Source organism: Phalacrocorax carbo, chromosome 5, assembly GCF_963921805.1.
Source record: "Phalacrocorax carbo chromosome 5, bPhaCar2.1, whole genome shotgun sequence".
Classification (NCBI taxonomy): domain Eukaryota; kingdom Metazoa; phylum Chordata; class Aves; order Suliformes; family Phalacrocoracidae; genus Phalacrocorax; species Phalacrocorax carbo.
The window spans coordinates 35,306,089-35,333,654 of NC_087517.1; the positions used below are offsets into that span (position 1 = coordinate 35,306,089).

General features: G+C 35.2%; 1 protein-coding gene across 4 annotated transcripts in view; it reads right to left on the minus strand.

Annotated features, from left to right (window-relative positions):
- Positions 1 to 27,566, minus strand: part of GLS (glutaminase) — a 66,993-nt gene that overhangs the window by 19,732 nt on the left and 19,695 nt on the right. For 3 of the 4 annotated variants that reach the window (XM_064451996.1, XM_064451998.1, XM_064451999.1), the window contains 8 exons: positions 22,922 to 22,980; positions 15,342 to 15,374; positions 15,019 to 15,077; positions 13,811 to 13,877; positions 13,205 to 13,255; positions 10,657 to 10,833; positions 9,398 to 9,529; positions 7,561 to 7,653 (listed from right to left, as the gene is read on the minus strand). In XM_064451996.1, the coding sequence (XP_064308066.1) occupies positions 7,561 to 7,653; positions 9,398 to 9,529; positions 10,657 to 10,833; positions 13,205 to 13,255; positions 13,811 to 13,877; positions 15,019 to 15,077; positions 15,342 to 15,374; positions 22,922 to 22,980 (671 nt within the window). Of the gene's footprint in view, positions 1 to 3,505; positions 6,720 to 7,560; positions 7,654 to 9,397; positions 9,530 to 10,656; positions 10,834 to 13,204; positions 13,256 to 13,810; positions 13,878 to 15,018; positions 15,078 to 15,341; positions 15,375 to 22,921; positions 22,981 to 27,566 lie in introns of those variants that run through there. The other variant, XM_064451997.1, reaches the window with a different exon arrangement.

Genomic DNA, 27,566 nt, shown 5'->3' on the forward strand with positions numbered 1-27,566 from the left:
TGTCCTCAGTTCATTGTTTTGATAATGAGTGCTCTGATCACAAGGGGTCCTAACAGCAACATGCTGTCCCTCAACAAATACCACACTTCCATGTTTGCATTTAGCCTGTTACTTTTGAAAAGAAAAATAAAGGGAATATAGCATTTTCAAATCCTTAAATCACTTTATTCCCAATAGTATAACAAAAAGAAAATATTTAGGACCCAGTAGGAAAACACAGCAGAGGTAAAAATGTTAGTTATTGCTGACCAAAAGCCATTTTTAATTATGTTGCTTCTAGGATTCCCTAAAGGCCAAATTTCCACATGGTGGTAAGCTCATCATGGACAGTGAAGAGACAGGGCTCACCATCACAAGCTGCAGAAAGGGTAAATTTCAACTGGAGGTTAAGAGAAAATTCTTCACAATTAAAGTAATAAGGCATGAGGACGGGTTACCAGTGAGGTTACAGAAACCCCATCCTTGGAAGTTTTCAACACTTGACCAGCCAAGTCCCTGATCAACATGATCTAACTGATGTTAGATCCTGCTTTGAGCGGAGGCTGGACTAGATGATCTCTAGAGATCCCTTCCAACCTCTATGACCTTATGGTTTCATTCTTAGGTTCCTTACAGTCACTAGAATCTCCTGCACTTTATACAAACGTGTTATGACGATTGCACCTGGCTCAGTAAAAATGACCTAAGAAAATATACAATATGAAGATAAATTCCCAATTTACAGGGTAAACAAGAATATTTCAAATTCTGTATACCAGCTGTTTGGCAACTCAAGTGAAAAGCCTACTTAACAATAACACTTAGCTACTAAAGAACCTTCCAAAGAAAATAACAGATATTTGTTGACTGTACTATCAAAACAATTACTTAAATTTTCCAGAATATTCAACACGTAAAAAACCCCCAATCAAATTCAAGCAATTTCACTGAAAAATCATTATTAACAGAAGTGCAGACACAGGCCGGGGGGTACTTCATTCCAAGTCTGACCAAATAATAATGAAAATAATGTACACTGATCTTTAACAGGAAAAGCATTACCAACTGCGCATAATTCACAAAATAATAGTGCTACTTAACCAGAGAAGATCTAACGTAACTGATCAGAAAAAGGCACCAGAGGAAATGTGGAAAGAAGATATGCAGAAGACCTCTTTTGCCTTCTGCGAGCATAACTGGTATCAGGAAAGCATGCAGACTACAGAAGGAATTAGCTATGTAACAGCTAGGTCAAAATCAGAGTAGAGCAACAGGTAGAACAGGAAGCATTACCTTAGAACAGATACGCTCCCCGCATAAAGAAATACATGAAAATACAGCCGGCTGGAACATTTTTGAGGGTAGAAAAGCATTCTAAAATTATTACCCTTTCCCCTTGTCCTTCCTTCAACCCTGTTTCCCCATCAACCTCAGTGCCAAGGTGCCAGTGCCTATTATTTTCTCAATGTGTAAACGTGCTTGTCTTTCCTTTTTAAAAATCTGCATAGTCCAGTTAACTCCAGACACCCTTACTATACATCATGCATCCATTTCAGCTTCACTACCTCGATTAAATTCTGTTTAAACTACTTAAACAGATGCAAAAAAACCCAACTTGCCGCCGCCACCACCACTCTCCTGCCAGCCTCAACTCTACTGTAGGGCTTTATTTAGTAAAACCGCAGTTTCAGGTGTAACCACTACGTAAGGCCTGCTTATGCACAAAAAAATAGGCCTGTGCATTTTCAGAAGTACCTGAATTATGGGCAGGGCTGTGCCACTTTGGTCTTGCAAAAACTTTTAAAAGCTAGGAGTTCAAGTGATATTCAAAAGTCTGTATAAAGCAGCATTAGAAGCCAAAAATAAAATTAACTTGTACTTGCATGAAAAGCAAAAGGAAAAAGGGCGTTTCTATTTTGCGCACAACATTCTCTAGAAAGTGCAAATGGTAAATTAGAAGCCACAATTGATTCAAAGTAGGTAGTTTAATAATTTAGACTGCAACAAAGTGTTCCAACATATCAGGACATAAATTCCTGAAAGAAAGAAAATGGGCTGCATATGACCCATCCTTTAAAAGCATGTCATTACGCACACTACTTAGTCATGCGTTTTCTAGACAGGACAAGTGTGGAACAGACAAGATACTGGTATGATGAAAAAAAATAATTAAGTTCTAGTTAGATTGGTACCGATTTAAAGCCTCTTGCCATCCCTGCAACTACTATAGACATTTGTGACACTCAAATTCCTCAAAGAGACTCTGCACTAAAGAAATTATTTGGCATATTTAGTCATTCCAAGAACTCTGCTAAAAAAAGTCTATTATTTCACTGGAAAAACTGCTTCTGAACTCCCAACAGAAAAGTACAGAAATATTTACACAAAATAAAAAAATACTGAAAGCCTACAAGCAATGTTTAGGGTACTAAAACATTATAAATTATTAAGCTTGTAATTAACTACTTTGCTCACAGCTAACTACTGTGCATCAATGATTTGTATGTATCAAGACAGAAATAAGAACAATGAGAAAACAACATACTCTGTCCCCCCACCCGCCTGCCCACCCTCTTCTGACTGCATTGCCTTTTTATTCATCTACCCACCCACTGGTCTTTTGACACAAATGCACAATGAAAGCCAAAATAAGAGCCAAAATAATTCTAGAGTGAATCACCTGTGGCTCTTTTTGTATCTACTACTCTTCCAGTTTTCCTTATCTCAGTGACTTTTAGCCAACAAACTCCTTTGATATGTGATATTTTATGTACAATGAACATACATCTAATTTTAAAAACATACCAGTAACTGTAGTTTATAAACCAATCTATAGAAAAGCTAAATTCATAATTACAGCCACCCTCAGTATGGGCATGTGTAGTGACAAAAATCTTGCCTCCGAATCATCTCATTATCAATTCACCTACTATTTAATACCTCACATTTTCATGGGGGAAAAAAAAAAAGTAAGCCTGTGACAAAGGGCAAGTGCTCTGCCAGGAACTCAGGTTCAACTAACTGCCATTCAGACCCCACTGCTGCTACTACAAGGATGTGGTTTTTGGACCACCTTCCTTGCTATGTGTGATTTACTACAAGCTATATTTTTCACTTCATAATGCTCAGGATTAACAGTTACTACCCTGGCGCTGGCACCATTAACCACATATTGCCCTAGTGACTGAATTAGTACCTTCAAAAACACACGAATTCAGTGGCGTTAATATCCTACTGTACCATGACATTTTCATTAGGAAAGTCACGGTGAGTAAGTTTTGCTGCTTTGATTTTTACTTTCAACTTTAAGCTAACAGTTCAAAGAGAAAAAGAATTGGATTATCGTACAAAATGTTTAAGAAATGTAGAAGGGTTTTCAATGACTGGTTTAATTAAATCTGCTTATTCCACCTACTTTTCCAGAACTTTATCTTTTTTAGAACGGAGTGCTCACTAGCTCACTTCAACCTCAAAAATATGTTTGAACAGATCTGTTCTCCATTGAGAGAAAAAAAATACAATAAAATCAGCTTAAAATAAATTTATTAAACAATACAAAAATAAGCATGCTGGAAATCAAGATACATAAATAACATACAATGCAAATGAAAAATGGAAAACGAGACAGGTAACAACTGAGCCAAAAAGTACAGCACAAACGCTAAAATAAAATTTTAAAAAGCATTTACATTTCTAATGAAATGTTAATGATGCTGACAAAGAAAACCAAACAAACAGCTAAAATGCTTGAATATCAAGAATTGCTATTACTGTAGCACAGGTGAACACTAAAACCATTGCAGACTTCAAACATTCAATGACTGGCCTCTATCACTGCGTTCTGTCATCAGACCCACTCACCAAACATAACGCAGGCATGGGTAAGTCGTCATGGCAGACCTGACTGTGGTCCCAGCTATCTGCGTACCCTGCCGTGAACAAGAGCCATCTGCAAACATGGCAGGCCAGAACAAGAAACTGAGCATAGGCAAGTTACAAGATAATTGGTCCAAAGGAGTCTCCTCCTGACCCCTCCTAACTAGAGGCTTGCTTAAATTCTGAGACAGGCTTCAAAAGCATATATTACAGAACTTAATATGTATCTAAAGATTGTGTAAGCTGTACCCTAAATATTCTTATTATGCATATTAAAGATCTAGTAGTTTCCTTAATTTTGTACTTCCCATGCAGGACTTGCCTCTACCACAAGTTTTGTATGTAACCAGCAAATATAAATATGGTAAAGGTTTTTATTTTCAAGTTGAAACCCAGACAGAACAATTTTCCGTCTTCAACCATGTTTTTAGAATTAGCTTCAAATAGTACTAAAATCTGAAAATATGTGTAGAATTAGATCAAGCAAATCCTGCATCATACATTTTCCTTTAATTAAATCACTAATTTAGCAGGCAACATGTCACCACTGACAATACTTTTCACTAGCAGCACAGACACATTATGTTCCCTCTTGCAACTGAGGGTATTTCAGATAAAGCCATGTCGTTAGGCAAGATCTGAATACTTGTTATGTCTCTGTAACTACTCTTTTACTGTAAAATCCTCAAAAAGGTGAGATGTTTTTATAATGCAAGACTGCCTTTATTTTCAAGATAAGTACTGGCAAACCTAATCTTATCATCAGTGATAAGATTATAAAACAGCTATTATTCAGCAATTTATGACTGATGTTTGTTACTGACATGCACCACAGATTTACCTCTTCATCCCAGTAGGGCTTCAAATTCAGTGAAAATTGATGTTCTGTATTGTTTTGCTTAAACATTTTAATACTAGGCTTCAAAGACAGGAAGCCCATCCTTTTACAATACACTGCTAGATGAAGATTGTCCAGGGTTTAGTCAGAGCTTATTTCAAATATTTATGCAAAACTAACAACATTTAAAGGGAGTAATTGAAAACAGCTTGCTTTCTCAGAGAGCAAGAGCTTTGTGACTTCAGGAAGATGCATAAAGCAGTCATCCAGATGGGTCAAAAAAGGGACAGGAAAAACCTAACTCTCCCTTTATGCAAAACTCACACATGAATGCACTTTGGAGTTTTAGATAAACTAAAAAGGGAGGGGGACTGGGGGGGGGGGGGGACATGGGGAAGGAGGGAAGTGTTACTAAGGGATTATCTGGCATTGCCTCTTAAAATACTCAATAAGCCAATACCATTTATCATTACTTGGACAAGTTTTTGACAGTTTTATGAACAGGATTCTGCATGTGTAAAGGGGGTGGGATATATCAAATTATCTGCAAGCTTTTGAAGGGGAAAGCTTTATGAAAACAGAGAATAATTTTCTAAGATTTTTAGCATCATTAAGAATTTAAAAGCTAGAAGTATCAAGAACTCAGCAAGTCTGTGCCCTCTGTTCAGCATTGCCTACTGAGCCTATTCGAAGCTTACCTACACCATTTCAAGATATGCTCTACACTCAAGATACTCAGTAGTATCAAATTATGCAGATGAACAGATCTGGTTTCCTACAGAAGAATGCAAGTCCTGTTTCTTAGCAAGCTGACAGAGATGCAAACTCACCATTATTTTAAAAAGTGGCAATTAATAATAACTTAAAAATTTGCTCATGTGTAAGTAAATGAAACCTCTGATCTTATACATGAATATGCACACACATTAGCAGTTGAAAAATGAGTTAACTGTGAACAGTTTTAATAGTATCTACCTATCTGCTTTTCTCTGAATATATTTCCTGCTCACAACTCTGTTTCCTGCTCATTACTCGGTTGGTTACCACACTAAAAGCAAGATTGCTTACATTCCTCTCTAGGGTGGAGCACAGCATTATTAGTCAGGCAGAATTCTGAGTCATAACTACCAGCTGGCCATACAAGCAGCTAGCAAAACACTCAAAATAGTTTGGTAAGAAATCTGTCCGCTGCATTAGTTAACTTGCAAACAGGCATGGTTTTTCCCCCCCTTCTCCCAGTCTTCCCCAGCCATTTTTACTCTTTTTATTTAAGTGTAAGCATTTATAATTAAAGATCTGACTAAAAAAAAGTCTTCACTAGCATGGATGCATGCAAAGGATCCATTTCTGTTGAAAGCAATTTGAAAGGTCATGTTAAAAAAAAAGGATACAGTAATACCATGACCCAGAACCTATCTCCACTCAATATATAATAAATTTGCTGTATTTTACTGACACTATTTTACTTTATTTTAATTAACATTCCTCTACCTTTACATGCTGACCCTGATCAGAGGACACATCATAAGCTCTTGCTTAGATCTAAAGTTAATTTACTTAAAATACTCAGATATAAACAAAAATAAGCAGATATACACAAAAGTGGTATATCTTTGAACACATTCAGATTTACCTTTTTTTTTTTTAAAGTAAATGAGTTAAGTAACTACAAAAGTCAGTTAACAGTTTTGGGTTTTGTTGTTTGCGCGTGTTTTTCCCACGTTGAACTTTGACAGTCTTTTTGGTATAGCATACACAATTTACACAAAGTGTATAAATAAATGAAACACCAGGCAACCAATATTCAAATCAAAGTTAAATCTGGAGATGCTTGAGGGTTTTTTAAATAAAGAATTTAATGAAACTAGAACCCATTTCTTTAGTTTTGCTCTCCCCGACCTTCCATTCTATACACTACGGTTCTGGAGATGTCCTCGTTTGATTCAGGTGACACTTTTTTCCATACTGTTTCTTTTAAAGCAAGTTCTTGCTGGAGATTCTCATAGTCCATTGGTCCAAAGGAATGCTAGTTGTTCAAGCAACATACGTTATTTATTAGTGTATTTGAAGGAAAAAAATCCATACTTGCAGTCAATGCTAACAGACTCATGTTTTTTACCTCTTCACATAAACTGTTATATTCTCTTTTCCAGTTATAAAAAATTCAGATTCCAAATCGGGTATGTTTCAGACATATACATGCAAATAGAAGCACTTTAAATATCTTTCTACTGGATCTTCTCCCACTGAAATCTTCTTCATGCCTTAGTTAAAGCATGAACGGTGGTAAAAAGCAAAGAGGTTTCCCTTATCTCAAGCACCCTCACACTTTTATCTTTTGTACATGTAGTTCGAGTGGATTCAGTTTATTCTCAGAGACTGCTTACACCACCTCCTTTTAGTAACAGGCATTTGTCTACAGCACTGTAACACCTGAATTCACTGCCTGTGCGACTCAGCAAGTCACATGGTCTCAGTTATATCACTCTGGAAAAATGCTAAACATACATCTCATACATTGCAGCCCAGAACAAAAAGGCTAAGCCCACCAGATGGTCAAATCTTTAATAAAGGCAACCAGTACAGTAAAACTCCTTGCAACTTTTATCAGATACCATATAGTTACTCCAGCAAGGGAGATGAACTGCATGAAATGGAGTTACAAATCTAATATGAAGTTCTACTATACAGAATCCTGTGATAGTGTGGCCCACCCAGGTAAGTGTCCACTAATAATGTAAACTAACTAGTTCATCTGAAAGCTTCGATGCAACACATGTCATTGAGCAGTTTTGCATTTAGAGAAAAACTTTCTGTATTTCTTCTGACGTCTACAAGCAATACTCACTAAACACACATTAACTTACCCGCTGATCACCACCTTCTCTGCGAGGATCAAGCTTTTTTGCAAAGTGTCTCAAATTATCGTAGTTATGGAAATTGCACAAAGAAACCAGATCCTGCAAATATTTAGTGAACATACATTACTATTTGCATATGATAGCCAAATACATATGAGATTATAATACTACCACTTATGTTTTATGCCATATCCTAGTAACTTACACCAGTAATAAGAGAAGCTTATTTAATAAATCAACACCAGTGTCTGTAAGGCCCTTTGAACATAATACCATGATATGATTAAGTTCTAATAACACCTTTAAACTCCTTTCTAAAGGAGTACAAAACAAGTAGAAATTTGCAAAATATCTATCTTAATATATTTGTATTCCAGCTCTGTGAAACACTTCAGGAACAGGAGTAATAGTCTGGGCTAGTCTAGTACATAAAACTTCTATCAAAAGAATGAAACAAGAAAGTGTGTGACGTAATGGATTTTAATTCCATTTGAATTACAACATGAAAGGTTATAATTACTGAACTTCGCTATGTTGTATTTTTAAAAGTGAATGTTACATTCATGTTGCTTGTATGCCAATACCCTGTATCAGATTTTAGGTCTCATTATAACACAGAATAAATGCAGTAAATCCTTCACCTAGTTATTGTTCTATGATTTCATATTCAGATTATCAAGTACAAGACTATTTCCTAAGAAACTTTAAAGTATTTAAAACTAGAATTAGTAATTTCATACTCAATTTGCAGCTGAAATTGTACAGATGTTAAATAGAAGTATGAAAATTTTAGCTGCTGTTCATCCACATGAACTAAACCCATGCATACTATAAATCCCATGCTGTTGTTGATAAGCTAAGACTAGATATACATGTGTTCACCCTAGGAACTTAAGTTTGGATGGCCTTCATGCAGCTTAATCGTCATCATTACTTTAAGAGGGGTGAGTAAGGGGAAAAGAAAAAAAAAGACCAAAACAGTTATGCCTTCAATTTCCAAAGCATTACTAACCTTACATTTCCTGTGGGGCTCTAGATAGCCTACTGTTCTCTTTTGAGACCTCTCCTCCCCTGCACCCCCATTTCTGATTACTCAATCAGTATTACAAGGTGGTTTTAGCGAGAAAATATAAAAAAGGATGACAATGTTATTTACTTCTCTTCTCCCACAAAACATCTTTATTATTCATTACAAAGTACTCTACAAAATCCCTCCTGCTTCTAATACTGCTATCAATCGGCTGTCCACAGCTCTTTCAAAAATGAGACACGAAGCTAGGAAGAGCTTGTCCAATAACTGGGTCTGATCTATGAAAACATGTTTTAAGTGAGACGGTTTACAAAAATAGATTTTAAAAAACCCATCAGAACAGCAATATTTCATTAGAATCTTCTTATTTTATTTTAATGAAATAAAGAGTTACACTTCCAAAGTTCTGAGAATTGTTTATTTTATGACTGGAGAGGAAAAGAAGTCTATAAATAGAGCTCTAGAGCTTCTGATGCAGTATACGAAAGACCAGCTCTTCCATTACTTCATGAAGTGTTACTTTTCAAAGCTCTTCCACAAGAAATTTCTCCAGTGTTTCTGGCATCATACTTTCTTAATGCTCACTGAATTACAGTGTTACTTATTACTGAAATGCAAATGTCTCTTCTTGGACTTTCACCCTTGGATCAAATGAAACATGCTATGTATGGAAGAGTACCAAATCGTTATTTAATTCACTTAAATCCCAGCTATACTAACTGAAGCTTGGTAAACGTCAGCGGCAAAAGGATGGAGTAAATAAATAAAACCCCCAAAACAACCAAAAAACCCACTAAAGGCAATGCTGCTTACATGACAAAAGTGAATTCCTTTAACACTGTTGCCCATCTTGTCCAGAGGAGGTGACCAGCACATCAAACCCATGACATTAGGAACAACCAGAAGAATCCCACCAGCAACTCCAGATTTTGCAGGAAGACCAACCTAGAGAATAATTAGAAAGTTACTGTCCTCTGCAGACATTCTCCATGATTCTAACAGAATGCACTAGCATTTTGCTGAATATTATTGTACAACATTTATAAAAGGTAGATCTGGAAAGCATTTTAAGCTGGGAAAGCATTATTACTTATCTCTCTTCAGTTAGACAATAGCCTGAAGCACCATTCACGGCAGTCCGAGGTACACAATTATGAAGTTATTTTCTCCCAGTAAAACAGAGTCCAGTAATACAGTGAAAAAGATAATTCAAAACTATTATAAAAAGCAATTATGACTAAGCAGTAGTAAACGAGTGTATTGTCATGAACAGTTTGCAACTAGGCAGTAGTACAAGCTATATACCTGAAAAAACCCTTGACTGAAAAAGGTAAAAAACAACCACCCAAGAAAACAAGAAGAGTCTGTCCATAAAGTCATACAATAACCTACTTACAATCTGGATAAAAGTATTGCTTTTTTCCAACAGAAAGCACATGTCACATATCCCCATAGCTCTGTAAGCAATAACTTTTAGGTCACACAAAGCATCATAATCAATTTTACATGTATTCAGTGAGGAAAACAGAAATGCTCAAAAACAAGACGCTGAAAACACAAATAAGATGCAATACATCTTGAACTACATGTAAGAAACATACTGCTGAAAAACAGAAGCATGGTGCATATGCTGTCTATGACAGCCACTTTTATAACACATGAGGTCAAGTCATGAAAGTCTGAGTCAATGAAGAAAAAGCAATTGCCTGCAAATGCTTTCTGCTGTCCTTTACTACCATTATAGTAGGATTTCTTCAGTTATGCTGTTTCCAGTTACATCTGGATCAATCACCTGTTTCTCTCATGAACAGCCTTTCAGGGACAGTATTTATATTTCAACATGAGAAGGACTCCCAAATGTGAAGTGGCAGAGAATAGCAAGTACTATAATGTATGGTATACTAGTAGTGCCATGAACTCTAGATGAGATTTTCCCATGTGGTGTGTTCAATTTCTAAACAATTCATGTAACACCCCCTCCCTTCCCCCAGAAGCATGCAAGTAAGCCCTGGAACATGGAAAACAGATTAATTGTCCTGGTCAGCTATAATTAATAACTGAAAACCACTTACATGGAAGGCAAACTGCCCTGAGAAGTCATACATGCCACAGGAATGCATTAAACTCAGGGTATTCCGGACTGCTTCAGGACTGAGTACTCTTTCACCAGTGATTGGGCAAAAGCCACCATTAGCCAGAGTTGCTGCCATCACACTTGCCGATTCACACGTTACTTCTATTGAGCAAAGCTTATGAAAAAAAATTTGAGATTATAAAGTACTGATACTTCTAGCACAAAAAGGCCGACTACAGCAGGATCAACAATATGTCTCTATAGAAATAACATTTCAAATAACCTGTAGCATAACATTTGTTACAGCTGATGCTAGTAGCATCAGTTAATAGGGTCTGAATCTTCCTACTATGAAGATCCCAGCAACAGTGTTTGTAAGCCCTCTTACTAGTTTGTGATAGTATTTTACACAGGTTAGTGTCTCTGCTTGAATCCTCCCCCCACCCCCCCTTACACTGCTTTGAGAGGAAGAGGTCTGGAAAACAATCTTAGTATTCTGCATCTGCTTAAATGGCAAAGCCACAGAATGACTGATTTTTTTTTTATTTTGGGTTTTTGTGTGGCTTTTTTTTTAAGCCTTACAAGACCACACACATCTATTAAAAGTACATTTTAAAGCTGCAAACTCTAGTACATGCAAGTCTTAATGCCAGCACTTCCTACTGATGCAGCCTTATTTCACCTTTCTCTCATATATGCTTTTTGATATATTAATGATATGACCACACGATAGTTTCTCCCAGGAACCCTGCTTCAGTACAGACTATACATACTTTGGTGACACATCAGGAAATGTGATATGATGCCATCACCTGATGCTGCCTCATTTCTGCAGAAACCAAAAGATAAGTTGGTTTCAACCTGAAACTGAAATGCTACTCTGAAAAATAAACAGCTAGTGCTTGTATTCTTGCTGTTGCCAAACAGTCATTACATAATACTTCATGAAGTTACCTAACCCAAGTTTGCATGAGTAGTTACTACCTGGAATTCTTATTTTCCGGGTGCCAAACTCAATACATCCTAGTCCAATCAACTGGAGTTGCAAATCAAGAGATTGTCAGAGACGCATCTAAAATGGCAACTGTGTTTTAAACATATGAAGTATCACATAATATCACCTACTTTATTTAAAAAAAAAAAAAAAGAGAAGTGTTTCTAGGTTCTCAGTTTAAGTACCTGCAATTTGTACCTCTTCTCTAAAATGAGAGTAATTCATCCTCACTTTACAGAGACAACAGGAAAATAAGTTTATTCCTGTTCGGAAAGGTTCTAGGAACGAGCATTACAGAAAACCCAAAGAAATAACTGGCCTTGGAAGTAGAACCTGAGTGTTGGAAAGTATGAGTTGTACAGTGAAAAGAAAACAGAACTGCCGCTCATGTACCAGCTGCCTTTTTTGAGTATGGATTGAAAAGGGGATTTTGCAAGAAAAAAAAGAATGACACATAGTCATGAAATTAGATATCACAATATGCACAAAAATGAGGCCAAATTAAAATACACCAGAAAAGTGAGTTTTGGTATTTCTTAACCTACAAACAGCTTTGCACTCAGAAGCTTATTACTTGAGGCAGTGGGATATGAAGCATTTAAAAAGCATATTTAAACAGTAAATTCAAATAAATTATCAGTTTTGTTCTGTAATAACAGAAATTCAGAATAGACTATTAGCTTGTACTAGCTTCCAACTCAACAAGAGGCCATCTAAGGCTAATCACATATACCTTACTTCATAAACAGTCATTTGATTTAAAGATTAGAGCAGGTTAATCCCAATGCAAAAAACAAAATTTGCATTTAAAAACGTTGTTTATAGTTTGCGTTAGTAAAAGCAAGTCTCATGAATCAAAACCAGATTCATTTTGAGAACTAAGCTCTGGATTTTTTTTTTTTTTTAACTATACCAGACAGACTGAATCAGTAACACAACCTGAACTACCTCTTGAGAACTACAGGCAGCAGAGCTGACCGAGTTGTGAATGTTTTAGCATTAGGAAACCCTAACTGAGGAAATACCTCACACTTGCCAAGTTCTCATTTTGTGAAGTTACAAATAACTTACTGTAAGTTAAAAAGAAAAAAAAAAATGGGGGAGGGGAAAGTATATGACTACAGTCTTTGTTCTATTCATATGCATTGAATCAAACAAAAAGGAGACAATATTATTTCATTTATAACACTACCCTTGAGCTTACAATAGAGCATGCACATACTATTTTAGTTACACACAGTTCAAATTATTTCACAGTACAATAAAGAGCAGCAACCCAAAGAAGCAGAAGTACTTTGTCAAACTCACTGAAGTAGACACTTTAAGCTTCTAACTACTAGTGTTGCATTAGCAATAAAGACACCTAAGTACATCACCTAAACAAAAGCAAATCTGGATACATGAAATGTACACCATTAATTTCCAGAGTTTAACAGAAGCTGACAAGTTTAACTATAAGCCATTAAAGCCTTCACATCTATGAACAAATCAGCTTCTACGGCTTATAACAGTAATTCTAAGGCTATAATGAGACAATTTTAAAGTCAGTTACCTGAAAATAGAAGTCTAGTATAGCAACCATGTCCGTGCCTTCAGGAAAGCACTGAGGAAGAAAAATAAAGACAGTCTTTAGGTAATATTAAGATGTTTATTTTTTTGAAATATCACCTTTAGAGAGACAAAGTAACCTATATTCTTGCTGGCATGTTAAGCATTAGGCAGATTTAAAATTAAGTATTTATTTAAATGTAACAAATATTAAATAGAAATTAAATAGAAATATTAAAAATTATTAAATAGAAATATTAAATCATGTCAGATCTGAAAGTAACAGTGCAGTGAGGTCAATAAGCTAGGTATTAAAGTATTGTCAGTACAGCTTTCAACAACCTTAAATCAGCAAACTGCAAAATACATCTAGTTTTATAAAGTCACCTGTATAGCACAGATTATTCATTTTACAACAAATAAAACAAGTTATCATGGCTATGATACTGAAAAAAGTCACACACTTTCTAGATGACAGCATTTTGAGTATCAGTATGAAAACATACACTATTAGATTAATTTATGCCATACTGTACATTAAATAAAATCTTCACAGACTATGGAAAAAACCACAATACAGCCTTCAAAGTAAAACAAACAAAAGCGCAACCTTTTTTTCTTTCAAGTAATAGCCGATTGCAAAGTTTCTATCTCCACTCTCTCTTTCGGACTGAAACCTTGAAAAAAGATAAAAAAGTTAAAAGAAAAAAGAGACAGGACAACACAAACTTCCAAAAAACGCCAACTTTCAGAAACACATAATGTAATTCACTAAAACTGCAGGTAAAGGATACATTACTTCTGAACACAAACATTCTACTAATGGGACAGAAATTGCCATAGAAGCTCACCCCAGTACACCCAGCTAGAGTGAATTAGCTTTAACATCCAAATACGCAACACTACTGGTTACCTGCACATACATAAGCTGACTTGGAGATAAGGCAAAGAAGTGTAAGATCCTGCTCTTAGAAGCGTTTCTAAAAAGGCTGTAGTGGAATGAAATATCCCACAACGAGCCGTAGCAAAAGGGTCACTCGCAACACTGACCAAACTAGACAGGAATCTGAGGATGAGGTAGCAGGTCGAATAGTAACCAGAGGGATGGCTGCACTGTTTATCGTGATTATTAATTTCAGGATGAAGCCTAAAAGAGGAATCTGTATGGGTACAAGGGTAGGTAATTCTCTCCTGTCTGGTTCCTTCCACAGTAAATGCTTTTACATTAACAAAGCTCAGGAAAAGCACTAGTTACCTCATTCTGCTTCTCCCCACGTGCATGCCAACTAGCAACCTGGAAGCAACTCCACTACATGGAATCTTTATGATTCTCCCAGTGCCACCTCAAAAAGCTCTCAAGATTTTTGGAACACTATATATTGAGTTAATGGGGGGGAATTGTTTTAGAAGAGAATTTAAATATGCAAGATAAAAAAGCATGAAGAGGCCCAAACGCATGAAGTACACTTTCTAAACGTTTGATACGCAGTTATCAACATGCAGAGTTTAATTTTCAATATGAATGCCAGGAAGATAAGAGTTGCACTTACAGCTCTCGCTGCCATAGCGCCAACAGAGCACTTAGAATAATGAAGTTTCAAAGATGTAACCAACACTTTTACGTGTGATTTAGCCATGCTGATGTCAGACATGCTCAACTTCAGTTTTTGGAAATTTTAAGCCAAAGACACCCTCTAATCTTCAGGATTAAATGACTGTTTTAATATAAATAACTGAACTTTGCCGTAAGCTCAAAATGGCAACTCTCAGTTGAGACAATTTCCATCTAACTTCATCAAGTAAATAAAAAATACTTACGTAGCATTACTGAATCCAACATACTCATTACCAGCCATTTTATTCATGAATTGCATCACCTGTTAGAGAGAGATGAGGGGGGGAAAAAAGCAAACTAACATTTTCAGACATTAAAAAGTTACAACTGATAAACTTCCAATCCAGCCTCACCCCAAATCTTGTAACACAATTTTACAAATTCAACGCAAATCACTAAATGATTAAACAACCAAGTAAAGACAAAACATCTGAAATTACTAAGATTTCACTTTCAATTCCCTTGCCATCTTGAGACTTTTACCACTGAGTTTAGTTAAAAAAGGAATGTTATAACATTAACTTACATAGTCAAATTTTTCTGCATTATTTGCTCCTTGCTGCAAGAAAAGAAAAAATAATTTACAAAAATTGTTAACATTAGAAAGAAGTTATTTCACTTAACAGTACTAGGATTTTTAACTAAGGTATGAGGCTAATTAAGAATAAGGTACTACAATCATTTCATGTATTAATGAAAAAATTAAAGTGTTAGATAAGTAAATCTTTAATTATAATTTAAATTAAATAATCCTATAAGAGACTTAAACACCTGTATGTTGGAAATTATTTTAAACTGGAAAAGGTATGCTTTATTTTAAGTGCACTCTATTCAACTGCATGTGTTTAGCACAAGTAAATGTGGTAGTTAAAGCAAAAAAATACAAAAATAACTACAATCAGTATCATTATAATGAAAACACTAAATTTTTATAGATTAGTAACCCAAAGGTATTATATTACCAACAGAGCTGAGCATAGTAAAGTTCAGGCTACTGAAGTTAAAATTTTCCATGGCTAGCACCCATCTAAAAAGTTTAGATTGAAGACTTAAAAGAAAGTCTTACCCCTTACTATGAAAATAATTTCATTTCGTCAGAAATATCTGACTTGATTAATATCTGATTAATGTCCTACCTATTAAAAATCAAACAGAAATAGAATTTCACAACATAGAGTACATCATTGTGCTAACAATGTAAGGAAAAATCTAAATCCAGCTTAATAAAACTTAATTCTTAGGGTTGGTTGGTTTGGTTTTTTCAGGGAGGATGAGGGGTGTTATCTTGGGGCTTTTTCCTTCCCCCCCCTCCCCACTTAAGAAGATTCTCAAATTTAGTAGCTGCCAGTTAAAGATGCATTAATTCTTTACATATCTTTGACGGGCGTCCTTTCACCAATTCCTATAGCAAGAGGGGTGGGAGGTAAAAAATAGCACATGGTCTACTGGGAATTTTTAATTTTTTGAAGTAGCCAAGTAGAATTTTTTTTGAGGAAGTTTAAAAAACAATGGCATCACATACACAAGTGTAAACAATGTATCTGGAGAAGATGTTTTAATAAATAATTTTAGCATTAAAGATACTCTATTTAGATAACAAAACTGTTTAACCTCTCAAATAATTCAAGACACTACTTGCGCTGTGTTAAGTATGGGAATGGGGAAAAAGTGGAGAAACCTGAAGCTTTATATCAACCAGTACTTTACTTAAAGAAATGCGTAAAGCCAGTCTCTGTATGTGAATTAGGGTGTTGCAGATAATCTTTGAAGCCCATGCATCAGCTCATCTACAAGAGGATGCACAGTCATACACGTACAATCACTAGCTGAAAGGAACACCACACTGTTTTGTCAAAATTATGCGTCAGTGGTTACCTTATGCTTAAAGGCTAATAACCTTATTCTTAAGGCAACAATATCTAGCTAATTTGCAATAAGATAAAAAAATTCATGACACATTTCATCAAAATGTTCCTGTATAATATACCAGAACACAAGTCTCAGAAAGTTAACTCCAAATCTGTTCAATGAAAAATAATTAAAAGAAGAAATTACCAACTTCATTGAACTGTTGCAGTTGTCAAAATATTCCATAGATCCTAATGCTGTAAAATATGTAACAACATTTAAACCACAAAAACCTTTTCAACCTTTCAAATGCACAATGAACATCTTTTTCTGGGAAAGTGGGTCAGCATTAGTTATGGGATGCTGCATTGATAATTGTATGGTTAGACATGTATAATAAATTGAAACAAGTTCTTTTGTTAAAAAAAGAAAGAGGGAGAAAGGGATCATGCTTTCTTCAAAAATATAAATATATAACACTTCACTTCTTTGGGGTTTTTTTGCATAGCTGAAAAAAATTCCTAGCCCTTCAACAAAAACCTAGTTTTACTAGCAGCATATGAAATCGGTGGGCAAAAGACTCAATACAAACTTTTTCCACATCAACTTGTTATAAAAAAGGTTTCTTTTAAAAATTTACATCTAATCTCTTATTCTGGGAAGAAAACCTTCTGTCTACTAACTCAGATGACGCAGTTTTAGTCCTTGATGTTCCATACACTTGTATATATACTTTATATCAAACAAAAGCATTGTTACAGAAATCAGACTGCACGTATACATAAAATATTTGCCTAAATAATCATATGACCAAGAGCTCAGTAGGGATTTAACATAACACAACTAAAATAGAAAACTTTGCTTCCATACACATGATGCCTAAAAAACCCAACCTATTGGTTTCCCTCTTTCAGCAGCTGACAAAGGTATGCTGCTCCTCCTACAAAGCTGAAGAGACAGAGGCAACATACATTCTTTGATTAAAATTCAATTGCAAATATAAAATCCTAACATTCAGAATACTAAGCAATTTTTCCATTAATTTGAAGAAATACAAGAGACAACAAAACTACTGTTCTTGCACAAGTGCTTCTTATTTTTAGCTTGATTGTATAAACTTATGAGGTTGGGGCACTGTGACAATATTTTCCAAAAAGCATTTTTATTTAAGTTCAGATGCAATTCATCTGTCTAGAACATCAAAGGAGACATTCCATGCACTACCCTCCACAAACATTTACTGAAACATATGTTCATATACACACTTACTGTATACATGCTTGTGTGTATATACATATGAAAAAACACTTCTAAATGAATACAAAATGAAATTGAAAATGTTAAGATTGAAGCAGTTTGATAGGCAGAAAATTCAAACTTGCAGAAGACAGCCCAATATAATTTTGTAAACACTTAAAACCACTATGGCTGTCAATCATAAATTTGAATTTTTTTATTGTGTAAGGTTTTAGTGTTCTTCCCCCCCTTTTTTAAAAAAAACCCACACAAAAAAAACAAGGTGCTTTTATTATTTGTATTTCTACTAGGAAAATATAAGCAGTTGCTATAAGCAGTTGCATAGATGGCATGCCTTCATGTACCTAGGAAAGAGACCTATGGATACTCACCAGAGCTTGCAACAACAAAATTAGGCAATATTTATTAGAAAAGTAGCTAATATTAGCCACTTTACATTCATCAACGTTCAGTGTTTATTTTATTAGACCACATAAGCTCTTACCACATGTCTCTTGTTAAAATAATTTTTCTATTTTTAATCTAAGCCAAGCTCATAAAAACATAGGGATCAAGAGAAGTTTATGGTCTTCTAATAGAAGATTATTTAAAAATTAATTTCTGGTTTTTTTTTTAAGCCAAATTTATAATCTAACACTATTCTGTGATGAAAACATCCAGAAAAAAATAATAATGGTATGTCAGTGTGCAAGGAAACATTTTTTTACGTTAGTGCATTTTACATTAACTTAACTATTAATGTCTTCTAGTCTTCTGTACTTACACACCTTTTAAATTATATTTGTTAATCTGGCCTGTTCTGTGAGAACTGGTGTCTTGACTGCTTAGTATGCCATTTTCAGCTCTGAAATACTTGAGAGCACTCTGTCACAGACAGTATTTGACCCACTAAGACCAATACTATTACTATTTCAAACACACATAAAAATTACTTTTGTGACCTTCAGGTATTAAATACTCACATATGTGACCACTGAATATATGTCATATCAAATATCACTACTACATACTCTATGTCAAATAATACCCAATGCATTTGAGTTATAATAAGTAGTGCAGAATAATGTGAATGTGTGTTCTATCCAAAATTAGTTACTACAAGAAAATGAATAACTTAAGAAGAGAGTAAACTTCACCAGAATAAAGACAAGTATCTGGTAGAGAAGATCACAACACCAACACATTTTAAAGCAGTGTGCATGTACATCAGTCTATGAGGAAGAATAACTGGAGTGGGTAGCATAGAGCAATTAAGCAAAATCTGTACTATTTATTCTAACTATATTGCCAAATAAAACCCAGTAAGCCATGGATTTTCCCACCCTTCAAGTATTAGACCATAACTGGACAGGTTTCTTAATAACTGTATTCTGACAGCAAATAGACCCTTGGCACAGCCAGACAGGTTTTTCTACCCCTCTGCCACATTTATTTTATGACTTATCAGCATATTTAGAAAGCTTTAAAGTATTATCGGATACACCTCTGTTTTGCACAAAAAAAGAAAAGGCTTCATTGAATTAAGCTTTCTCAGGGTCAATAAGATCAGCATTTTCATTTTCTCATACATCAATTTTTTTTGCAAGGACTACAAATATTGCCCCCACAACACGTCTAAATGCTTCCCACGTTAATTCATACCATAGGATATCCCCCTTCCCCAAGCACTCAAGTCTATCATCACTGTCTGCGTAAGATTCTGCATGTGTTTGTCAGCACTTCCAGATTTACATACACTGTATTTGCCCAAACCTTTGCTGTTTTACTAGGAAAGCTTTTATATACAGATGGAATCTTGAAGTATACAATAAAAGTGACTTAATCTTAATCCCTTGTCCTCTGGTAATTCCTTCCACAGCCACCTGCCTTCTACATATTTCACTCTGGACCTGTCCTCTTCATCTCATTTGCAGCTCTAATGCACTACCCTCCCTAGTCAGTAAAGATACATAAAAGCAGGCAATTGCTAACACAACCAATGATGTTCCTGGAGATGACACACTTTGAGAAAATACTTTATTGCCTGTAACATGGATAGATTTTAATGCTTTGATCTGTTTTTTCTTAAACCTTAAACTCAATTCTCAAAGTGATGTACAGAAAGCTGCGTAGTTACAGAACACTAAATCTGTGCTAGATCCATACATGAACTGAATCTTCCTTTTTCAAGCACCAGTATTGCCTAGGAGACATGGAAGAATTTACCATTTTATCTAATAACACTTGCCAAACACTCCTGGAATTGCCACTATAATTTTCTTTTTATAACAATTATTTGAAAATTGTTATAACTATGTAATTTATATAACTAGTAATAAGGGAAAATGACTGTACAATTTACAAACAAGGTAGAAGGTCCTTAGGGTTCTTTGAAAATTTTATTTCATTAAAACTGGCCCACAGGACGTCTTTTTGCTAAAACATTTTTATTTTAGATACATGCTTTAAATTGCTGCCATAGTCTGTGGAGTGTAACACAAGTGGTTAGAACAGAGCCATGAGTTAAGGCACCAAAACGTAAATATATTGCAGTTCCAAGCACATGACAGTAGGAGAATCATTTAAGCTGGTAGAAGTATGATATAGTCATGCCTAAGTAAGCCAAACAAATGTACAACATGCACATACGCTTCATTATTTATTATTATGAATAAACATAACTAAACATAACATTACAGTTTAGGTCTATGATCTTTCCAAGGTGCACATACTAAATTCTTAAGGCAGCCAAAACTGGGTATGTGATGCTACGAAATCTTTTTTCCCCTAAAATATTAATGTATTACATATTCTGACAAAAAGATAACCCCAAGCATCATCTCTTATTCACATATAATCAGAATTTGTCAGATTCTAAGGGCAGTTGTGTGCAAGTTCATGCATACTAACAGCTAAATTCAGTACAACATATGTAAATTTTGAAAGACATTAATTTCTCAGAAAGAGATAAAATAATGAATATCAAAGGAGTTAAAAGCATTCTTAACACCGAAATACAGCTATAATCTCTCCATAGCTATCCAAATGCTATCATAGCTAAATCTGTCATACATGGTAAATCTGACCATGTTTAATAATCCCTTAATTTTCTTGGACACTAGGAGCCATATGCAGTCTTCAAGATATGTAAGTAACACCTTAAACAAACAGAATGAATGCAGAGGAACAGAGGGCAAAACATGGGTTAATGAATCCACCTTTTCTAGAAAAAAGTAAGCCTTAGATTAGATCAAATATAAGTGTGAATTATTTAAAAATCACCGATTAGTTAGTAGGAATATTTTTAAGTTGAAGATTGTAACAAAGTTATTTCACAAAAGAACAGCTATTAAATAACTTTATACCTGTGACCCTCTACGTAATTTTCTTCAGAGTATGTTTAGTTTGGTTAGTTATTCAAATGATAAATGCTATCTTAGTGAAAGCAGTACATAAAATAATCTACATTTTAATCACACTGAAAACAAATAATGGAGTGATAAGTATGATATGCGTCCATTAGACGTGCAGTTACCACATGCAAAAAGTCAGTGCAATGCAATACTCTTCATAAGAACACTACAGAAAAAACCAAATAAAAATAAAAAACACGACGCAATAACAATCCCCCAACCTTCTAACAAATATCAGTTGCATGCAGTAAACAAATCTATGTTATCTATTTAGAAGTACACAATTTATCAAGAATTATGTGCCTTCTGCAGGAGGCACATGCTTGTGTTTTGCCTTATGACCAGTAGGGCATGTCGTAGTAGGACTAACGTTTTCACAGTTCAGACAAATGTGTTAAGTCAAATTTTAAAATTCACTGTTATCCAAGTGAATTTCAATGCTCAGTCAACCTTTAAAAAAAATATTAAACGTGAATGAATTTACCTGTCATACTTAAGGCCATTTTCTTTCACCTACAGCTATTAAAGATAAATGTCTTTAAGCAGAAGTTCTTACACCTTCTTTAAATATAAAATAACAGAAAATCATGATCTAAGTAATTTTAAAATCAACAATTTGGAAATAGGGAGGTAGAAAACATACTGTAGCTAACGGACTTCAAAACATAACCAAGACAAAGGCTGTAAACAAGATTTTTAGACTTCAGAAGTAACAGTATAAAGTTTTCTACTTCGAAACTCCAGGGGACCGACATATTCCCCACAACTCTACACAGGTACCCCTAAAAAAGTTTTTTTGTATTAGTGGCTGCTAAAAAAATGCAGAAAATACAAGCGAAGTATCTGGCAAACATTAGCATTGCATGGAATTTATGCTATTTACAACTTCAAGAGATATATACAGCTATTCAAAGGAAAATAAAATACAGCCTTCCAAAAGTCACAAGATCATGGACTAAAGATGCTAAGTCATTATTCAGCTATGGTTTACTCAGCAAAATATGAGTAACTGTTTCCAAATACACTTATTTAAGAAAGCACATTTTACACTCTAACAGAAACTACATTACATAGATCTTAAATATAACTTAGCCTTACAGCATGTTAATAGTGGACAAATTCAGTATTAAGACTGATGTGCGAATATAGCTGCATTGCTCCTGTACAAATTATAGTATCTTCATTTTTTCTGGACAGCAAGAAATATTTCGTAACTTTATGCTATACAAGAGCATCAGACATTCAGAAACATATTTCTGAGTGCTATAAAGTATATTTCTGAGGACATACTCTTAGCATTTAACAAGTATGAGGCAACTCTCTCAATAGAATATCAAGTGTTGTGCGGTTAAAGAAGGAAACAAAAGAAAAGTAAAAACGCTAAGGAAAACCAGTGTGTCTCAGTTGCACATTACTGTTTAAAAATTGCTAGTCTAATATTGCATTTGTTTGGAAAGTGTTACTATTTCCAAAACATCAGAGCTTGTCTGCCTGCTAAGGACTAAACTGCCATCAGATATTGCACAAAATGAAAACAGTTCATAATCTGTAGAAGATTCTCTACATCTTATTAAAATACTCTGAGAGAAACTAAAAATGAACTTTTTACCTTGATTAAAGACGTGATCACAATTGCTCCAGCGTTCACCATAGGGTTATGAGGCCTGTCTGTGAAATAAAATTTTCATTTACAAGTATATCCCAAGACACATTTGTCAAACAAAACCAGTCAAGTGTTTAAGTGAAAAATGACAAATATTAATCTATGACTTAGATATGATCATAGAATATAATCCTAAATGAAAAATACTGTAAGCCAACATCATACACATTTTTGTTTCTAATTCTGAGCAAAGTATTTTACAGTTGAGAACAACAGCCTAATGCTACTTAACAGTCCAGGAAATCAATCAGTTTGGCATAATTTCTTTTCAGGAAATTTCTAGTTCTCTCTAGCTTTCCAAGATTTGATTAATACAAATCAATTTGCAAGTGGAACCACCCCTAAGGGACTTTTCAATTTTTCTCCAAGTTACCAAGTCTCAGTGATTTTAAAAGTGTTCAAACAAGTTCCTTTAAAATAAATGAGGCTTCCAGTTCTTGAATTTTCTTATTGCTGTACATAAATACAAAATCCTGATCCTTTTTAAGAATCAGAGATGTCTACTGGCAGCTGCTGAAATACAAATAATTTATTCATCCTTACTAGAATTTAACTTGCATATACCTGCTACACTTAAGTTTTTCTTTTCATCGCTAATCTCCGTATTAAGAGTATTTTTGCATTCCCAGTCATCCTTGGCTGCTTATGTGAATAAATTTTTTTCCTCCTTTTTCCAAAAAAGCTTTCCTTCTCAGCTGTCTACTTTTCCCAAATACAAGTTTTCATTCTTTTTTTTTGTAACTAAAATTTTTGCTGTGCCTTCTAACTAGGATGTTGATTTTTGATGGTTCTGATGTCTGCAAATCTCAACCAATTCTCAATACATTAATATTGTGACAGGTTTGGATTCTTTTAATTTGCTGTTACTTTCTCTCCGAATTTGAAAAAATATTCATTTTAAATAACAAAGTATTCACTATTTTCATATATAGTACACGCACACTGAAAGGAACTTGAGACAATTGCTTTTTGGAAGTTAGTCTGATATTCACAATACATACACACACACACTTTCCCATGAAAATTACACTGGTCATGGTCAATGACACTTACCCGTCTGTGACTATCAGATAATCTACAAAAACTAACAATCTCAAATTCCTTTTAGTATTTTTCAGAAAGTCAATATTAGAAAGATGTTTTTAAAAAAATCAAGTTATTCTGTTAGTGAAAAAGACCAATATCTCCTGTCCAAGAAAGTAAAGCTCCCCTAAAATACAAACTTAACGTCTATATACTATTTCTAAAGTTGTTAGTGCCATTCCTTATCTCTGCAACAGACTCATGAATGATTCTCATTTCATCTGATTGTACTTAAGATCCACCTATACTGAACATCCTGTTCTATTCGTGTCAATAACGCAAGAAACCTGGGTCAAATATATTTGACTTCTGATTAAAACCAGACTCTAAGTAGCAAAAAAGCGTAGCATTTCCATAGCTTCCTAACTCTGACTCTCCTTAGGGACCAAAAACCTGAACACCAAAGATCTTACAAGTCAAAAGACTATTCACAGCATCACAAGCTCCTTCTTGGTCCTTCTAACCAAGGAGGGACATCTGGAGGTCGTCTCCTCTACCCTCCCACTCAAAGCAAGACTATTGCCAAGGTTACATCAAGTCAGTCATGCCTTTATCTAGCTGAGTCTTGAAGACCTCCAAACATGTCAAACCCTCTGTCTTTATGCATCTTGTTCCTCCTAGATGACAGGTTTACCCTAATATCCAACCTGCACCGCCTAAGCCACAGTGTGGGGCCGCTGGCCCTTGTATCATCTGCCACTACCAAGAAGAGTTACACAAACTTACATCTTTGCAATTGCTCTTCAAGAGTTTTAAGTGGCTCCCAGGAGAGCCCCTAACGTCCCCTTGCAACTGTTCCTTGGAAGTTATGTGCCCTGGACCCCACAGCACCTTGGCAGCCCTCCACTAGAGCCCCTTCCAGTTTTCCAGTGTTCTCCTTGAACTGGGGATCCCAACTCCAGACACATAGTCCAACACAACACTGGCCTCACACATGATGAGAATACACTGTCACCCTCATTTCTTGCTCTACCTACAGTTCTCTTTTTTCCAGCTTCCTCATCAAGTATCATTCTAGTCCACAAACACATTAACGACAAATACAACCCATTCTAAAAGTATTTTTTATAAATGTTTTGCTCTTGATTCCTCTGCACACCTCTATTGTTTCAATCTGCCACACAGTATAAAGCAAAAAAAAACCTCAAATCCCACAACAAATATATATTTGAATAAAAAGTATGTGCAATTTTCATTTAGCATTCATCAACTCAAAAGCTTATCAATGTGGTAAAGTCCATATAACAGAATATACCCTCAGAAATTCTATTGTATCTCATTTCCTTGAGGACATCACCACTTTCCCTTCAATGTCACAAGGCATTCTTGGTTACCCTTTCCTCTGCTCTGAAGATTTCTGTCTCTCATTGCTTAACATCTCAAACTACATGTACCAGTTCTGGCCACTTTACAACCAACACACCACCATGTATTGACCTCACATGAAGAATGGCAAGAACCTCCTGGTGAAAGGAGACATGGACTTTTCTGAATGTGCTTCTGAAATTAAGTTGAGTTCTCTTCACCCCTTGACAAGTCAACAAGTAATAATCATTGTTGGAGCCTTAACAGCTAAGGGGAGGTACCACAGTCCGGCTTACCACACGCTAACAACAGCTCTTCTTTAAGGGTCTCCTGCTGCTGCCTAACACTAGCACGTCACAGAGCTGAGTAGGACACCTTCCATTAATACACCACTGCCTCTTCTAAGCAGAATAAACCCTGTCAGGGTATCCAGGTCCCAGGAAATCAATTTTCACTATTATCTGGATAGCAGCAGATAATGCTATCCAAACACTTCCCATACATAGGTATCTATAATTGACAGATAACCTTTCTATCCTGCCACAATAGCTACAGGCTTCTTGAGAGGTGGCTGATGCCCCAAGCCTGTCAGTGTTTAAGAGGCATTTGGACAATGCCCTTAATAATATGGTTTAACTCTTAGTGCTGAAGTGGTCAGGCAGTTGGACTAGATGATTGTTGTAGATCCCTTCCAACTGAACTGTTCTATTCTATAGCGAAGAACCTCTACACATACTTAAGATATACTGGCTTTTTTTAGGGGCCAGGATGCCTAAATAAAATCTTAAGTTCTGCAGGATTCCTGCTAATTTAAAAGAAGAGGTGTCTTCCTTTCCCATCAATAATACTTCCATCCCCAGGTATTTTTTCACCTCTTCAGGATGTATAGGTTCTGACGCTGCATTAATTTTTAAGGAAAGTTATACATAGGTTTCCTTCTAAAGCAGCAGCAACTACTGATTTACCTCACAGTGGGTGCCATCAACAAGGGGATTCCACATTGCAGAACAACAAGGAAGAACAAGGAACTGTAATTGCAACAGTTTGTCAAAGAGGTGAAACAACCTAATCTATTAATCTTTAGAAAGAGGTATCAAACTCTGCAAAGCTAACTGACACACATCACTAAAAACAAAAACACACATATATGCTCTGTATGTATAATCAAATAAAGGCAAATATCTGCTCAGACTGAAAAACAGAAAATCTTTTACACAACTTCTCCGGAAGTCTCTTATATTGCTGTATCATCTCATTTTTCTTTGGAGTAAATTCGTGTTTTTATCCTTAATGAAAAGAATAAGCCATAATAACCCTTCAACTTCAACTGGGGTGCCCTGATTAAGTCTAGCACTGATTCAACGATATGCCTCTTGCTTAAACAACTCACCTAAAGCCTCTGAATATCAAACACACTATTCTCCAATACAGCATTCCTTTTCCTTCGGGAAGAAGATATTTGTCTAGAACTGCCTTTTACATTGGGAACTACAATATATTTAACAGGTATATCTAAATTTAAAGTAAAAGAAAATATAATTTATTTAGCTACCTAAAAAAAAGAATCTCTCCACTGGACACCACTACTGAATGGTGGAAAATATGGGGGTTTTTTCCCCCCTCACAACTGCTCAACAATTAGCACAATTGCTCCAGCAACCTGCCATGCAATTATGCCATATGTGAACTAGACCTTTCCCCTAATAAGCTCAAATTACAGTGCTTTTCCTCTGCCAGTTCTTCTGACCTTTTTGGTCCATCATTGGTCTTAGGCCTTCTTTGTACATCATTGTACGTCACACATGTTGCATCATGAACTCAATAGGCATGAAAAAAACCTGCAAACTGCTGCTCAATGGCCATAAAAATAATTCCAGATGATACCTATTTCAGACACATTTTACTACATAAAATTCCTGATCTACTTCAGTTAACTAGAATAATCTGTTTTTAATTCACATGGGAATTGTTTTAGTCCTCAGGAAATCGGAATTGTTCGATAGGCCATATGTTCCCTTTGAAAAAAATTTTAAAATTGACTCTTCACAAGGCTGCAGACGTTTCCAAATTTCCATTGCACAGCACAGATCTTACTCAAAATGAATACAATTCTTCGCTAGTTAACATTTTTAGTTATGATTTAAAATTGTCCTGTAATATTCTCCATTCTTTCCAGCTTGAATCTCAATACTAGTAAACAAAG